This window comes from Crocodylus porosus, unplaced genomic scaffold, assembly GCF_001723895.1.
Source record: "Crocodylus porosus isolate Cpor-Errol unplaced genomic scaffold, CroPor_comp1, whole genome shotgun sequence".
Lineage (NCBI taxonomy): Eukaryota > Metazoa > Chordata > Crocodylia > Crocodylidae > Crocodylus > Crocodylus porosus.
Window position 1 is genome coordinate 5,777,369 of NW_017728947.1, and position 17,306 is coordinate 5,794,674.

The following is a 17,306-nucleotide window of genomic DNA, read 5'->3' on the forward strand; positions in this document are numbered from 1 at the left end:
CTGAATTGATTCAGTTTTGCAGGTTAGTCTAAGCTGTGTAAATTGAACTGACAAGCAAGTGAACAGACATTTACTTTTGATTCTGGAAATGCAGCCACATGCCTGCAGTGGCCCAGGCCACAAGCCAAGGGGTGCTAGAGCACACCTCTTTGCTGGGCTGTGGGGGTGGGGGGGGTTGCAGGGGAGGTGCAAAGCATCCTGGGATGCTGGAAGACTGAGTTAACTAGAATCTGGAGAGAATCTGGGACAGAAGTTAAATAAACTGATTTAACCTAAATCAGTTAAGTCTGATACTATATCCATCCAGGTTCATCTTAAATCAGTTTCTGCCATTTTGAAAGAGGTTTATGTGCACTGACTTTCTATTGTGTTACAGTTTTAAACCAGTTTCTGATCACTTATACCAGTTTATGTGTCATTTCTATCCCTAGCCCTGTTGTATTACAGATTCAAACTGATTTCTGATCATGTATATCAGTTTATGTGTAACTTCTGTCCCTAGTCTGAGTGATGCTGTAGCCATAATAGTCCAAAAAATATTAGAAAGGAAGAATGTTTGTGGTTCATATCTTTTATTGGACCAACTGCATGGTTAACATAGACATATGTAAGTTTCTGATTGCAGTGCATTCTTCGGGTCAGACTACTATATCATAGATTTATCACCCCTACCATTAAATTTTGAAATGCTAAACTAGAAATCTGATGGAATGAAAAACATGAACTGAAATCTGGTATCCCTGAATTTTGAGGAGGGGAGCAGCCTCCGCGTAGTGACTTCAGGTCTCCCTTCCCTCTGTGTAAATAGGCAGGAACTATACCCTGCTTTGTTAGCATAGTTCACCGTGAAAGGTGTAGGCCTGGAATCAGGGTACTTTCCTTTGTGAGGAATGTTAAAGTGGGAAACCAATTGTAATTTTGGCTGCTTGAGGTTCATGGAAATCTCATGATTGATACTAAAACAGTGAATGTAATGATAATGATTTATGATGAATTCTAGAATAAGTACTACTTTGTTCAGAATGAAGTGATAGATAGCTGCTCCATGACTGCTCCATGGTATCTGATTTATATTTTGGTGTGGATGAACTGTTAGTATGGATGTAATTGTTTGCCCAGTATGTACAGAGATTATTTTTTGAACCCAGGTAAAGAATGACCCCTGGAAAAATCTATAACAGGAAATTCTACTAGCAAGAACCATGCTTAAGCACAATTTTGGGGTGGTGGTATGTACTGTGCTATTGTAGGACAAGATTGTTCAAAACATCCATTGGAAAGTACTGGGAGTCAGGCATATAAATGGACCTGTTGGTAACTCCTAGATCCAGCTTATCCAGTTTATGCATGATGCTTACATTTCCTCCATTATCATAATATGTGAGCATCTTTCCTCATTTAATTCTTTTTATCTTCACAATATCCCTAAGAAGTAGGAGTATGATCCTCATTTTACAGCTAGTGAATAAAGTCACTGAAAGACTGGTTGGCCACACATTATGTCTGTGGTGGAACAGCAAATTGAACTTGGGTCTTCTGGATCCCAAAATAGCATCCAAATCCTTATTTACAAGTGGAGGTGCTCCCATAATGTGAATGAAAGGTTAAGCCACTTCCCTTCTCTTTGACTCTGCAGATGGTGTTCTGGTGCTGGAGATCTACATAGGCCAGTCTGGGTAGGCCACAGGGGCAGAGTTAAAAAGTAACATACCTCCTGACTCCCTATAGTCTGGACCTCAAGGTGGAGCTCTGCACTGGGGCACCAGAGGCAAGGATAGGGTGTGAAGGACAGGGAAACCAGGGGACATGGCCTGGAGAAAGCCATGCCCTGAGTTTACTTACCTAATGCAGGCACAGTGAAAATGGACACAGAGCAGGATGGCAACACCATCCTCACACTTCATCAGCTTGCTCTTGGGGCAGCTGAGACAGTGTAGGGGCGTGACGTCATCAGCCAGCGCCAGGAAAGACATTCAAAAGCCGGCACAGGGCAGCGAGACAGGGAGCAGCAGCAGTAGTGGCAGCTGCAAAGCAGCTGTAAGCTCCTGGCTGGCACACCTGGCTGTGCTAAACCCTGGGTGGGGGGGTGATCCCTGAAAGGAACAGAACCAGGCAAGAGGACAACGCCTGGCAAGGTGAACATGAGGAAGGCCGAGAAATCGAAAACCCAGCACCTGACAGACGCATGAGTGGGAGGAAGGGTACTGCCTCCCAGTCTTCTGTGGTTAATTTCTGTTTTTCTCTTGGGGCCTGACATTGAGGCCATGTACTGTTACCATGGTGACCAGAGCTGAGAGGCCAGGAGCTCTTGGGGACTCTGGGGCAGAAGGCTCTATTAAGGACAGCGCTGAGGGCCTGTTCAACAAAAGAAGGTGGTCTCAGAGAATGAGACCTTTCCTGCACATTGTTAAAGTTATTGAGGTGGGGTGAACTTGAAACAACCCTAGCCAGTCCCTAGTGGACCCTCAGCCACTGGTAAGGCCACTGAACTTGGCTAGGAGTCACAGCAGGCCCTGTCAGGGTGAGACGGGTGACCACCGAGAAGTCCAGACTGTCTACTGAGTGGCATGTGTACAACAGGTTGGCTCTTGGAAGGGGTTTAGGGGAGGCAGAGGCCCAAGGCACATCCATCTGGAGCACCCTTTTAAGAGTTTAGGTAATAGAGGAGCCTCCCTCATTATCTTTTAAGAGCACGATGTGGTAGGAAAGCGATGGGAGTTTCCCAGAGGAGATGGTGCGCAGTGGATGCTAATGTCTGAGGTAGACAAAGCCTGAGTGTGGAACCACCCGGCCCCAATCTGTAGTTGCTGGGGCTTAGACAGGCACAACATGTTCAAATTTTCCTCTCAGAATGTGTCAAAGGCCTTTAGGCCCTTGGTTCTTCAGCTGTGGTTTGCAACTGGTTTGTAGATCTCCCTGAGGCTTCTGTAAACCTTTATACTCTTCTTATTGATAAGCTTGAAGATAATGCTGTGTGGTGGTCTGGGAGAAATTTGAGCATTGACAGCAGTCCATTGGCCCCAGAAGTTTGGAAAACATGGTCATAACCCGTCATTTGAAATTAGAGCGGGTGAAAAACATTTTGTTGAAAAATAGCCTTTCTCAAAACGGTCATTCTTTTGAATGGTCGTCTTTTCCGTGAAACTTAGAAACAAGAAAAATTTGACTTTCCAGTATTCCCCCTGCCCTTTTCCCTTCTCCCACCTTCTTTTTCATAACAAAAAGGAAGACAAAAAGACAGATGAGGAGAAAATGTACATTAACAGAAAAGCTTAGCCTAAATAAGCACCAAATAAAATTGACTCCTTTTCAAAATCCCTGGAATTAAAAAAAACCCACCCCACCCCATTTTTTTTCCATGAAAAAGATCTTCACAGTATTTTAGTGTTGCATAAAAGGAAGTGTCTGCTGTATTCGGATTATTCCCGCTTTGTGGTTTCAAACACAGGAGCTGTATACAATGTGCCTGAAACTAGATTCCACCAATCTGTTTCTTTTCCCCAGTGTTGTTTTACAAGTTCAGATTTTGCCTTTTTAGATCTTAAAAATGCCAACTGGTTTCATTTTAAGTGCATAAAACAATGATAATGGAGAGATACTTCTTTAAAAATTATTCAGTTTGAGTAAGACAGATAATGGCAATTTTTTTTCTGGCTGAGAGGAGTGGCCCATTAAAAAAAATAATGTCAGTTGTGGGAGAAGGGGTAAGATTTATGAAGTGTGCAATGAAGGCTGGGTAGAAGGTGAATCACCTTTTTGTGGAAATGAATGAGGAAAATTATTATATAAAAAGCCTTCCATGAGCCAGTGGACAAGGGGAAGAGAATCAGTTATAGGAACAGTCAGCCCCCCCTGTAAATGGTGTTAAGGATGCAAAGTTTTGATTGAAAATAAGACTTTTGCACTTGCTCTGAATCTTTAATAGGCTCAGATGAACAGTTCTTTCCCATCCTTCATAACATTTGGTATATACTAAGAAAGGGAATGTGCATGTTTGCATGTGTATTCAGGCTCCTTATCTGGGTGAAGTCCTAGCTCCAGCGAAATCAATAGTTCTGATGCTTACTTCAGTGAGGCAGGGGTTTCATTCTGTTTTTACTCATCATGAACCCTGTCCTAGAAGGTGTAGGGCAAACTCTAGCTTTGATCCAGCAAAAGCAATTAAACAAATGCTTGAAGTAAGTGCCTAGGTCTGTTGAATTCATTGGGATTTAAATTTAAGCATGTGCTTAAGTGCTTTGTTGGATAGGAGCCAGAGTATTTTGCACTGTGAATGTGAAAACTCAGGTGAGTTTCTTCCAAAGACTTTTATGAAGCCCTGAAGTGCATGTTCTTAAAATACGCAGAAAGGAGATATAATTTTGGGAGATCTTAGGAAGTTGATACTTCCTTAATCTTGCCAAATATGTCAGTGTTAGAGACTACCTAAATATAACACTTTTGGGGGAGGGAGTAACTCTGATATAAATAAGGATCATGAACTAAGTTTGAGGGCTTGGTTTCACTTAGTGCAAATTCCTGTTAAATTTTGTCTACAACCAAATGCAGAAGTTAAAGAATGCTCTGTATTGTGAGGAGAGGGGTGCCAGAGATGGCTGGGTGAAAACTCCCGTCAGAAACACAGGTGCTCAGAGAGCATGCCTCAGTGCTGACACCTGGGGCCTGATTCAGTATCCTTTGAAGTCAGAGGAAAAATCTCCTGTTTCCTTCACTGGGATTTGGATCAAAACCTTAAGGAGAAGATATTAAAGACATTAAATCTGGGGTTTTTCTAGGTGCCTACTAGAGTTAGGTGCCCAACTCCTATTGAAATTTCAGCCTAAAAATATATGCCTGCAATATTCTTTATTGGTCTTAGAGCTATTGTATTCTGCTTCTGCACTGAGGAGGGAAAGAAAGAAAAGCTTCAGCAAAAGCAAAACAATCAGTTTCCAACTCTCTCTCATCATAAGCTTCCCTTATTCAAAACATAAAAGGGTTGTGCAAATATTATTTCACTATAATGAAAAACATTCATAAAGTGGCTTTATTCACATCCAGTAACTTCTTAGGATTAATGATGGAACTCTGAAGATAGAAGGGTGATACCATTACCCTGTTTTTAATGTTTTCCATTGCCTGTTTGTTTAACCCACGTTACTCAGTGCTGATAAGGAATTTTGGCAAAGGACACTTAGCTTTTTGAAGTAAAGATAAAGACTCAGCATGAGACACTAAGCTTGGAACATTTTTTTAAAAAACATAATATTTATTGTTTTAAACTTGTAAAGATTAACTGTAAGATGTGTGTGTGGGGGGGAGGGGGAACAAGTGAATGAACTGAAAAATCCTAAATAGCAGTTTTGGCATTTTCAGGTTTTCAGTATGCATCTGAACATGAAAAAGAACATGGTTTTCTTTTCCTTTTTGATCTCCACTACAATCAAGTCAGAACGGTTACTTTCTTGTTGACTTTGTTTCGATATCTATGTGCCTACCTGTCTGCCTCAGCTATCTGATCTTGCTGCCTTCTATATATCTAAGAGACCATAATGCAACTTCAAGGGAAAAATCGATGTAGAACAATGAGGGGCCTGTCTATGCTAGGTGAAAGAGGTTACAAGAAACAGTTGCCTGTAGTGTCTTGAACTTGCATGGCCTGCACAAAGCAATACGTGCAGCTGCTGTCTCAGGCATTTTGCAACCATTGAAGTGTCAGTTTATTGGAACCCTTGTGAAGAGGACTCTAGCTCAGGTCAAGCTGAAGTGTCGTGATCTACAATAGTTTCTCAGTATGCAATAGAAATGGTAGAAATTAGAGCTGTACTGGTTCAGCAAATGGCTTTCCCATTGGGTTTCCATCCCATATTGTGATGCTTCACATCTGTAGCAAAAAGAAGTTGATTCTTCCCATAAGCCCCAGCACTCTGCAAGCAGTTTTCTATTCCATATTATTTTCCTCTTGTGCAAGCTACCAGATTCCTTCTCCTGCTACCACACCACATCACTGATGTTTCTCTTCCCTTGCCTTTTACCTTTCCATCTTCCCCTTCCTGCTCCTCGCTTTTCTTTGCTGTGGTGGTTTTGTTTCAGATACCTGTGTTTCAGATAGGCTGGGCACTGAACTGTGAGGCCTCTTCTGGACAATGCCTTCAGTGGGCTTGCATTAAGCAAGTAGACCTAGTGCATTTAAGAACCAGTGGGTGAAACTCACCCTTAATAGAACTCAGATAGGTTAAAACTCTCAGACAAGAAATAATTTGAGGACTGGTTGCCTACTAATACAGCTCTTACTTAATGGGAGCTAGCTCTGACTCACACCAGTGTAAGTGAGATGAAAATCAGGTTACCAACATTTTTCTTTACTGGCTTTTGGTAAATGGTACCTCTAGCTATTGAGGGGTGATACGGGGAATTTTCATGCTTCAGAGAACATGTTTGTTTGTCTTTGAAATGACTGCTCTGACTTATTTTAAATTTTAAATAATGTTTTTTCCCTCTCCCTGTCTGCAACTTTTCTAGCAGCTTATGCACAAATGTAGTGAGACAAATTCATCAGTCTCTTCCACCCCCTAATACTGATTAGGCTTATACAAGGCAAGGTATTAAAAACACTTTTGTCTGTCACATGGCCACGGGCGAGGGAGGGGGTATTTGCCAGTTGCTAATGGATACCTGAAGTTTTTGTGTATGACCATGAAGAACAGCTTGTGCACTTTTACCTCTGATGTTCTCTGAATAACTTGGGTCTCATTTAGGTCAATAAGGCTTTATCAAAATGTCAGGAGTGAAAAATGTGTCTTGGTGTAAGCTGACTGGTTGTTCCCTCCAGTCACAGGAGTCTATAGAACAATCAATGTTCTCTAAGCTTGTCTGCATGTCATGCAAAGAACTGGATGACAGTAACCATTGACTACATGTCTATTTCATTGTCTTTGGGACAGCCCACATTTGCATACTTGCCAGTGTTCCTGTTATCCAATGAACCGTGGAGGGTCTTTAAAAAAACACACACAACTCCAATGCAAATTCCACAAACAAAAAACACACACATTAAAAAACCCCAAAACAACCCCTCCCTCCCAATTCACGGTCCAGACTTCAGATTTTCATTCTCTTGTTTCACACATTTTGATAAACCTATAGGTTTTGGTCAAGAAATAGTATTTTTGTTGTTGTGCACAATATGTTTAACTTTCCGTTTTTTCCTTCCAAATGATTCTCCTCCCCCCACAAACCCCATTTGGGGATATCTGAACACTATTGTCTCTGGCACCCCATGTGATCTGAGGCCATAGGTTCCTTGCTCAAATAGCCTCTTTTGAATAAAAGAAACTGGTAGCTCCCTGCTTAATTATTTGTCATTGTCTTTCACTGAGGGAGCTTCTTTCATAATAGTGATGAAAGAGGCTATATTAGCTTTTTAGGACACAAAAAGGTACTAGTATAGTAGAGCTTGTTGATTATATCTTATATACCAATACAATGTCAAAAACAAAATTAACAACAATGTTATTGTATCAGTAATGATTTTCTCTTTTCGTAGTACTGCACTCAGGGTAATGTTTTAATTTTGCAATTCAATGCCAGTTGAAAATGTAAATAATGAAAACTAAACTAAAAAGGGAATCCTTTTTTATGTAGAATTACTATATCACACCTTGTATGTATGTCGGGATGGGGGGTGAGGGTTTGGCACTGTCTTACAGTGGAGACCCCTTTGCTTTTGCAAACATGGACCTGTAAAAATGTTTCTCAGTAAAACAGTACTCTGCATAAAACTTCCATCCTGCTCGTTTCTTTCATAATAGTCTGGAAAAAATTTGCTGTTGATGTAAATGGGCCAGGCTCCATATTTACGAATTGACAGATATGGTCACCGTCATGTGATTTTCTTGAAGTATAGTTGGAGCAGAGAGAGACTATAGACAATTGCAGTCGTTAACCTGCTGCATCTGGTAACAGCTTGCACTGAGCCTGAGACATTAGAACTTGTCAAGCAAAGAGTGAGATTGTTGGCTAGTATCCTCCTGTCTTTTGAAAAGTGTTGTAGTGTCTTCAGTTAGAATAGCTTAACTTCCAGAGATGAACATTTTAATGCACTATCAGAAGGCGGGGATTTTAGAGTCTATTCCATCTCCCATTGAAGGCAGTGGTGTGAGCCTATAAGAAATAGAAATCTTCCCTTTTCTTCTAGTCTCAGAAGCCTTATTGCTATGCTAAGCTTTAAGGGCAAAATCTCATACATACTGAGTTAATGGCAAGATTCCTGTTACCTTTGGTAAGGCCAGAATTTTACTGTGTTTTAATTAAGAAACCATGCTTGTATGTATAAACTAAAAGGCATGGGGACAGGAGGACATTTATCAGAACTTCTGCTGTTATCATCATCCAGGGGTGCATTATCATGAACTAGAGTAAAGAATAAAACCACTGTGTTCTTTTGTAATTATTTTTTATGATCCTTTAGAATTCTGGTCTTTTACCACTTTATGCTTTATGTAGAACATGACATGTAATGTGCGTCTTCAGTGAAAAAACCCATTTTTTATAGATTTCATAGACATTAGGGCTGGAAGGGACCTCATAAGATCATTGGGTCCAGCCCCCTGCCCAAGGTGTAGAAAGTCAGCTAGGGTCAAAGGATCCTGGCAAGATAAGCATCCAAATGTTTCGTGACAGTGTCCAGAGTAGGTGTTTGCATCACCTCTGGGGGGAGTCTGTTTCAGGCCTTGGGGGCTCGGACAGTAGACGTTTTGCCTTATGTCCAGCCTAAAATGGTCTTGCAGGAGTTTTTGACTGTTGGATCTTATCCGCTGGGGTGCTCTGGTGAACAAGTGTTTCCCCAGATCCAGACGCATACCCCTGATACACTTATAGGCTGCCACCAAGTCATCCCTGAGCCTGCACTTCTCCAGGCTAATGAGTCTCATAGCTTACAGCTTCTCTTTATTTGAACTACAGTAAGTTACTCTCCCTTTTGCTTTAGGTAGGAGGATGAAGCCAGTTTCTAACTGAGTATGAACTCTAAATACAGGAATTACAGTACCATGATTCCTTGCTACTTTGAAGAAAATACAGCAAACGTTATTTCATCAGCTAATTGCCAAAAAACGTTGCCTGTGATTTAAAATGGAGAGAAATATGGACTGAAAAATGTCACTAATTCCTAATATGGCCTAATTCCTTTCCTAAAAGATCCAGAGGGATGTTAGAACTATTCGTTTCATTCATGATATTCTTTGAATTCTACTTTCTTGGGTATTTCAGTTAGAGCACAGTAGTCCCTTGAAATATTTAAAATGGGTCAGTCAAGCAGTATAGCTGGGACTGAACTGTGTTTTAAACACACTTCTCAACCAACTCTGTTCTTGGATAAATTCTAAAACTTGACCTCAATTTAGATTCATGATTAAGTTATAGTTCAAGTCTGACTTTGCTTCAGAATTGAGCCACAGATGAACTCCTGACCCTGACGGAAACTCTAGTTGATTTTAGGAGTGGGGGGAAAGGATTTCTTCTTAGGTTTAAACCTGCCTGGAAGCTAGATACTTTGTCATATACAATTACCAGATATGTTACTTTTAGCCATATTGATTGCACTTAGGCTGAAAAAGAGTAAGTAAATGGTTGGTTAAAACTGTTGCAAATGGTATGTATAATGTACCTTTTCCGGAAATTAGACGTACTAGCAAAATACTTGTCCTATGAATACAGAGTCTATTTGTTTTCTTTGGCTAAGTCAGGCAACTTTCTGTTTGAATTACTGAAGCCAAGTAAATTATGTAGAATGATTTCAGTTTTAGCACATGCCAAAGAGCCAAACTGTGTATTATTATGGTAGTTAAACTTACTCTTAATCACATGTCTCATTGCTTGTGGAGTTTCCCAAGTTTCTGTAGTTTCAGTCTTCTTGTTATATTGCATATTTTTTCTCTACCCAAGTTTCAAGTTTCATTTCAGTGCTCCCTAATGTTATCTGAAGAAAAGGAAAAGCGAAAAAAGAAAAAAAAGCAAACTAGAAAATTAATCTAGTCCCCTATCTGTTTCCTCTAGGAAATTGTATTAGTGGTGTTTTTTGGAACAGAGTATGTCGTTCGTCTGTGGTCAGCAGGATGTCGCAGTAAATATGTTGGAATATGGGGAAGGCTCCGTTTTGCCAGGAAGCCTATTTCGATCATTGGTGAGTATATGTGGTTTGAACAGTTATAACAAATACTAAGAAAAGCTGTGTTTCTATAAATCCCTTGAATATTTCAGAGGAATTTAAGTTTCCATAGTGAGTCCAGCAAAATTAGAGCAAGAGCATTTTTCATGAGCATTTATATAGATTAGACTGTTCTGAGGAATCTGCAGTGCTGTCAGTTTCTTCTTAAGGAAAAAAAAATCTTTTAACTTGATTTCCTTTTCCAGGAAAGGGATACTTTCCCTTCACAACTGATTTGAAATTTAGCCAAATCTGACAGGGTCTCCTACAGTTCCATGTTTTGAGACAGCCTCAGTATCGCATGCAACATGTAATAGTTGCAACTTTTACAATTTTTAAAAGACAGAGCTCACTTCTCAGTGCCCATATTATCAATGTTGATTTACATGGCTTTATAGCTGAACCACCTATAACATGCTGGTTAGTGGCAAGTGACTTCATTATCAAATATTATTTGTATGTTAAAATCTCCTTCTTGAGGTGTTCAGTGCTTCATCTAGTAAATTATTTCTGAATCCTTCTCTTCTGTTAATATTAAAAGTCACAATCATAAGAAATATTAACTGGGACTAAACAAAATCCCTCCCTATTATGCCTAGGCACAGATACGTACAGGAGTAGTAGCGCAGGGGACAGATGGCATAGGGGAGAGGGTTTTAATATGCAAGCAGGGTGATCAGTGTGATGTGGCTAATGTCATTTCAAGGAAAATTTCATACAAATATTGTATCGAGGTGATGTACATCATCACAGAATTGTTTGTGCCTCTGTGTGTGTGTGTCTGTGTAGTATCATAACTATATCCTACATGTTGGCAGTAAGCAACATACAGCTCTGTTTCCGTTTGCATTCAGACTACAGATTCATCTCTCTGGAGACTTACAGCATTGCAAACGCCTAAGCAGTATCAAACTGCTGTCAACCTAGAAAAACAAAACAACCTCCCCTTGCCAACATACACACTATAAAACTATTTCCTCTTTTTTCCAAAAGGTGGATTTTCTTCTCGAGTTTACCTGGGCCTGAGGCAGTGTTCTGTCCTTGAGCAAGGACCAGTTCAAATTACTGATTACTTGGAAACCCTGAGGGTTTTTTATGCCAACAAGAGCTTTATGCTGTTAGAAAAGGGTTATTTCTGGCTTGCCATTGGGATGCAGGACTTGTTTCCTTCCCTGGTAATTTTCAAGGTACCAGACATTAAATCATGACAATTTCTGGATAGCAAAGCTATTTTGGTTATTTTTTTAAGGCATATAAATATGTTGGTTGTAACTTTTTGTTCCTTTCTAGTCTGGGATAAATTGGATTAATATCACTAAAGTACATGGTTTTATAGATGGGAAAATGTGAAAAACATGTACCAGTAAATTAAAAGATTGTAAAATATACAAGTTATATGGAATAGATAGCAGGTTCAGATTGATCTGTGGGTTGTGGAGCTTACGTAAATGATTGTATTGATGCTGTATTAAAATGACATGTTACAGTACTTTTGCCACTGCTCTAAAATGCAGCCTCCTAAGGTGCAATAACATCTTTAAAATATCAGACCATGCTATATTCTTTTCATACGTTACAAAACAGATCTTTAGATATAGCCTGGATTTTATTGACTAGAAAGTGCCACTCCCCAAAGAGTTAACATATCAGCTTTGTTTCTAGTAAAAATTGGTCAATGTTTCACATGAAGCCTCAAACTCATTAGCCTAATTTATTTATTTTTTTCCAGATTTAATTGTAGTTGTTGCTTCAATGATAGTTCTTTGCGTGGGCTCTAAAGGTCAAGTGTTTGCAACCTCAGCTATCAGGTAATAACAAATCAATAACTGAAAAAAATGTCAGTTTTTAAGGGTTTATTAGTATTATGTTTTCCTACTCTTCTCCCTGTTGTCGTACACAGGTTTACATTATCCTTAATGGAAATTGTTCTGATTTATGTTAGTGGAGCTGAGAATTAAATGTCTTAGTTTACTACTCTATCCCCTACCTCACCTCAGTTACAATGATGAAATTACTTATAATGAAGCTACAGCATCCATAAGCCAGCAGTGATCTATTAAAATTTTATTCAGATTTGTGACCTCGTCTTATAGCTAAAGTATTCTTTGTGGATAACCACTGACTTTTTCAAGCTTTATACGTAGCATATTATGATTTAGGGTTTGACTGTTGAAAAACATGCAGCCACCTAAGACCTTCTGGTCATTCTGCGGTATTTCACTGTGTTCCTGACTGACTGACCATATCTCTTGTATTCGGGAAAGTTGGTCTAGCTGATTTCCATGAACAAAGGGATACATTTTAGCTGCAGTTATATTATGGTATATCAGTGAAGGCCAACCTTTTTAGCAAGCATGCCACAAAATTTGTCTTATGCCAGTGGTTCTCAACCTGGTTAGGCTTGAGGCACCCCAAGATAAATTCAGGACACCCCTGGATAGACTTGAGACACCCCTTGAAAAATGCCAGCTCTTCATTTCCCCCCTTTGTTTTTTTTTTGACTACAGAAAAATAATAGAGCAGTTTCTCTGTTGCAAAGAATGCTGAAAGACCACAACTATGCATTTCTGTTTGAAATCTCTGGGTTTATCTTGTGAATCATGTTTGCACACCTAACAGCACTAACACTGAGTCCACTCATGGCGCCTTTCAAAGGATCTCAAGGTATCCCAGGATGCCATAGCACTGTGGCTGAGAATCACTGCTCAATGCCCTTTCCAAATGCCACTGCAGTCCCCTTCCCTGGCTGATCTACTGGTCTGCTTTCTGCGCTCTGCCCTATTTATAGCTCTGCTACATGCCTCCTCCTTCACCTTTAAAATGAGATACTACATAAAGATACAGCAGCAAAGGTGAATGGTTTTTTGAGATGCTTAATGCAACGTAGATTAAGTCTACTGCACAGTAGCACAGGTTTTGCTGTGACATGCTAATCCGCAGTAAAATAGGCTACTGCACATTACAGCATCTCATACAGATATGCCCTCTTAGTATATTATTTCCCCTGTCCAACTATGTCAGACTTTCTGGATTTTTAAACTGTTGTCTTTGTCTCTGATACAAATTTGGCCTCTCCTTTGAAATTTTTGTTATGTTTGAAAGGATGTTGTGATTCCTCTTTGTCAAGATATGCAGACATCAGCAAGGGAATAATTTCTATAATACTCTGTCTGCTTCCAGAAATTCTGCAACATTGGGCATTCCTACCAACTGCCCAAAGGAAAGTTTATTTCTTGTCCACCCAATCTCCCACTTTAGTCTAACAGTAAGCAGCATAAACAATGGGGGCAGAGGAGTAGTGGAGCTGATAAACTGATGGGAATTATCTAACTGAAGTGATCTGTCTCTCTTAACTTACCTTTCAAAGTTGCTTTCTCTTCTTTATATGCCTTGTCTTGTATCTTCAGCCTGCTGGAGCCTAACTTATTAAAAAATTGTATTCCAGGGGTATCCGTTTTCTGCAGATCCTGCGAATGCTGCATGTTGACCGTCAGGGTGGCACATGGAGACTGTTGGGATCAGTCGTTTTTATACATAGACAAGTAAGTTAGATTGTGCAGAGGGATGGAATAACACCCCCTGCAGCTGTTTCTTACAAAGTCTTGGAACACAGGAAAATATTGTGGTGTTGTAAAACACATGAACTCAGGGACATACAATTGATGAATTTCATCCAAATCCTGTTGCCTTCATCAGTTTTAAGGATGAGTAGTAATATCCTTAAGGCTGATTTTTGCCTAAAAACATTTTCAGAACTTGGAGATTTGGGGTCCTCTGACTTTTTCAGTGAGACCTAGATACTGAAAGGCCAAGTATTGAAATGTGTGTCCAAATATCTTGAAAAATGGGTTTCTACATGCTCACATTGCTTTGAAAATGGCATTTTAGATGCCTTTGAAAATTTTGTCCAACAAGAAATAATCCACAGCACACTTACAGGCTCGGCAGCACTATGCTTGCCAGCACCATAACTGAACAAGACCTGGGTGTCATGATTGAGAGCAAAATGAACATGAGCTACCAATGCAATGCCATAACTGAGAGAGCTAATCATATACTGGCATGCATCTACCAAGGCATCTCAAGTAAAGTAAAGGATGTTATCCTTCTGCTCTACTCAGCCTTGGTGAAACCGCAGCTGTAGTAGTGCATCCAGTTCTGGGTGCCACACTTCAGGAAGTACATGGAGAAGCTGGAGAGAGTCCCAAGGAGGGTCATGTGTGTGATTAGAGGCCTAGAGACCAGGTCATATGAGGAGAGGCTGAAAAATTTTGGGACTGTTCAGCCTGGAGAAGAGAAGACTCAGAGGGGACTTGGTGACAGCCTATAAGTATATCAGGGGCATACATCAAGGCCGGGGGGGGGGAGGTGGCATCTGTTCACTAAGGCCACCTAGAGGAGGCACAAATTGATTGAAGATTGCTTCGGGCTAGACATAAGGAAAAACTTCTTTTCAAGTTGAGCGCTGTGGGTTTGGAATAGGCTTCCCCAGAGGTGGTACAATCACCCACCCTGGCAATCTTCAAAAAGCCTCTTAACACCCATCTTGCTGGGGTCATCTGATCCCATCAGTCTTTCCTGCCCAAGTGCAGGGGGACTGGACCTGATGATCTGTAAAGTCTCTTCCATCCCTGAACAACTATGAAATTAGGATTTTTAGTTAGCAAAAAGTTAGTTCACCCACTGGATTTACAAAAACCATGACAATTAGGTATTTTAAATTCAGATACTTGTTTTGAAACATAAATGGAGTTTCATAACACACTGGGCCAGATCCTGAGCTAATATAAGTGTTTCAGCACTACAAAACTCTCACTACTACTAGAAGTAAGTTGACTTTGTACCAGCTGCGTGTCTGATGATCTATGTGAAACAGCTGCCGAAATTACATTTTTGGTTCATTTATTTTGCACAAAAAATTAAATATTATGTAGTTCAAAGTTCTTTGGGTAAAAAAAAATAATAATTCTAATTTCAGGAGCTGATAACCACATTATACATCGGATTTCTGGGCCTGATCTTTTCCTCTTATTTTGTGTATCTGGCTGAAAAAGATGCTGTGAATGACACAGGAGAAATAGACTTTGGCAGCTATGCAGACGCCTTATGGTGGGGAGTTGTAAGTAATAGTACATTTTTGCAGTTTCAAATAACAGTTAACATCCTGAAGTCTATATAGATGTAGGAAAATTCTAGCAACAGCAGCAAAGGTTAAAGTAACCTCTTATTACTACAGCAGAGTCTTTTGTTTTCTTTTTGTCATGTTAGGCCAAGATGCTACTGCAGAAACAGCAGCTTGCAGATATATTTTTTAAACTAGTCAAACAATTAAGCCGCTGTGTAATGGAGTGTTCTTATTGCTTTACCACACTCAGTTTATGCTAGTTCTGTATTGTTGGTTGCTACTTCCATGAACAAATCTAGGGTTTTGAAAAACCGGGATACAGACAGTATGGTGCATCATCACATGTAACACAACACATTTTTTTCCAAGTAAAAAGAAACTAGATTCTATAATAATATGCTACGAGCCTAGGCCTATATTATTTAGTTTAAGATCAATGCAAAGGAAAATATAACTTTATTCAAATATGCATAATTTGCTGTATCATATATCATGGCTTAAAAATACAACAAACTAGGCAAAAATAAACAAAAGATGTTGTTTCTTTAGTCCTATAGTCATTAGAATGAAATATATATGTCTTTTAGATCCATAAAATAAAATCAGGACTTCTTGAGTATCTTGGCAGTGCATCCAGTGTTTCACTGAAAGTTATTTCTACACCTGAGTTAATGTTCGCCCAAGTTAATTTTTCCACACTTGAGTTAATGTTTTTAGCTAGTATTAAAAAAACAGTCTGTAGGGCTGTGAAATGGGAGTTACGTTACCAGGAGCAGCTAACAGATAGCAGAATTGCAGAAGAAAGGATGGCTTAATTAGTGGGAATCTTAGCTCTAGTTAGCTCCCATACTGACAGTATGAATAAAATATTTCTGTGGCATGTTTCGATGAAGGCAAGAATCAGAATTAGGCCTTCTGATTCAAGTCTTGTCTATTTAGCTGTCCCAGTAAATATACCAATTTCTTCATCCCTACTAGTGATGATCCTCTCTCTCTCACTCTCCCTCCTCTGTCCCCTGCTCCCATTTGCAAATATTGAACAATTTAGTGGCCATATTTTGGGATTTCCATTTTTTTGCTTCTATTTTCCTTTTGTTTTCCCCCTCTGACTTTTAAAATGTAGCCTATAGATTATTTCAAAGGCTGCAGTGTTTTTTTTCAGAACAGTGTTCTTTTTTTTTTTTTGCGTGGTATTTCTTATGATAAGGCTATAAACGTAAGAGTTGAAGATATTCTTTCAACCAGTCTGTATCTTATTATTTCCTGGTTATGTCTTTGCTGTCACTATAGAACTATTTCTTAGTGAACTGAAGGCTGGGCAGGATGCCATGTTAGGTGCCCTCTACCTGTGCAGGTAAGGGTACAATGGGATCTAATGCATGATCTACACAGTCGTGAACATGTTGCATGGCAGGAGGCATGATTGCTCATTAGATCCTATCACACCTTATTGCCAGTGCAGGGGAAGCCTGATTCCAAGCTCCCCTTGCACCAAAAAGAAGCAAGCTCCTGTGGTTGGAAGCCCCAGCTCCTGCAATCTCCCAGCCCTGGGGTTTTCAGGCACCCTCAAGGCTGGAAGATGTGACCATGCCCCATGGCTGCTGGGACCCAGCTGGAGTTTAGGCTATTTTGCCCCTTAAATTCCTGCAGACTGTACAACCAGCTTTTCCAGCTCTGCAACATTCACTGATGGTACCTGATACTGCAGGTATCCGGCTGCTGAACTGTATAAATAGCCTTCTCATGAATCCAACAATTTATCTTGTTATATAGGCTGATATTGAGAACTTTATGGGTTTTTCTCTTCCTGTCCACCAAGACAAAATATAGCCACTTTTAAGATCAGGATATTTGCCATTCAGCAGAAGGAAGTACAGTTTAGGCAAGTTACTTTTTCACATCTTTCATGAAAGTAAAGCATTTCTGTAGTTCTTTAGTATAGGGTTCACATGACACTTTAATTAACAGTGGCAGATGCAGCCACATCTAAAATGT

General features: G+C 39.9%; 1 protein-coding gene across 5 annotated transcripts in view; it reads left to right on the top strand.

Moving 5' to 3' along the window:
- KCNQ1 (potassium voltage-gated channel subfamily Q member 1) overlaps window positions 1-17,306 on the top strand; it is a 583,404-nt gene that overhangs the window by 140,441 nt on the left and 425,657 nt on the right. For all 5 annotated transcript variants that reach the window (XM_019551702.1, XM_019551697.1, XM_019551700.1 and 2 more), the window contains exons 3-6: window positions 10,036-10,162; window positions 11,916-11,994; window positions 13,632-13,728; window positions 15,165-15,305. In XM_019551702.1, coding sequence (XP_019407247.1) covers window positions 10,036-10,162; window positions 11,916-11,994; window positions 13,632-13,728; window positions 15,165-15,305 — 444 coding nt within the window. The remainder of the gene's footprint in view (window positions 1-10,035; window positions 10,163-11,915; window positions 11,995-13,631; window positions 13,729-15,164; window positions 15,306-17,306) is intronic.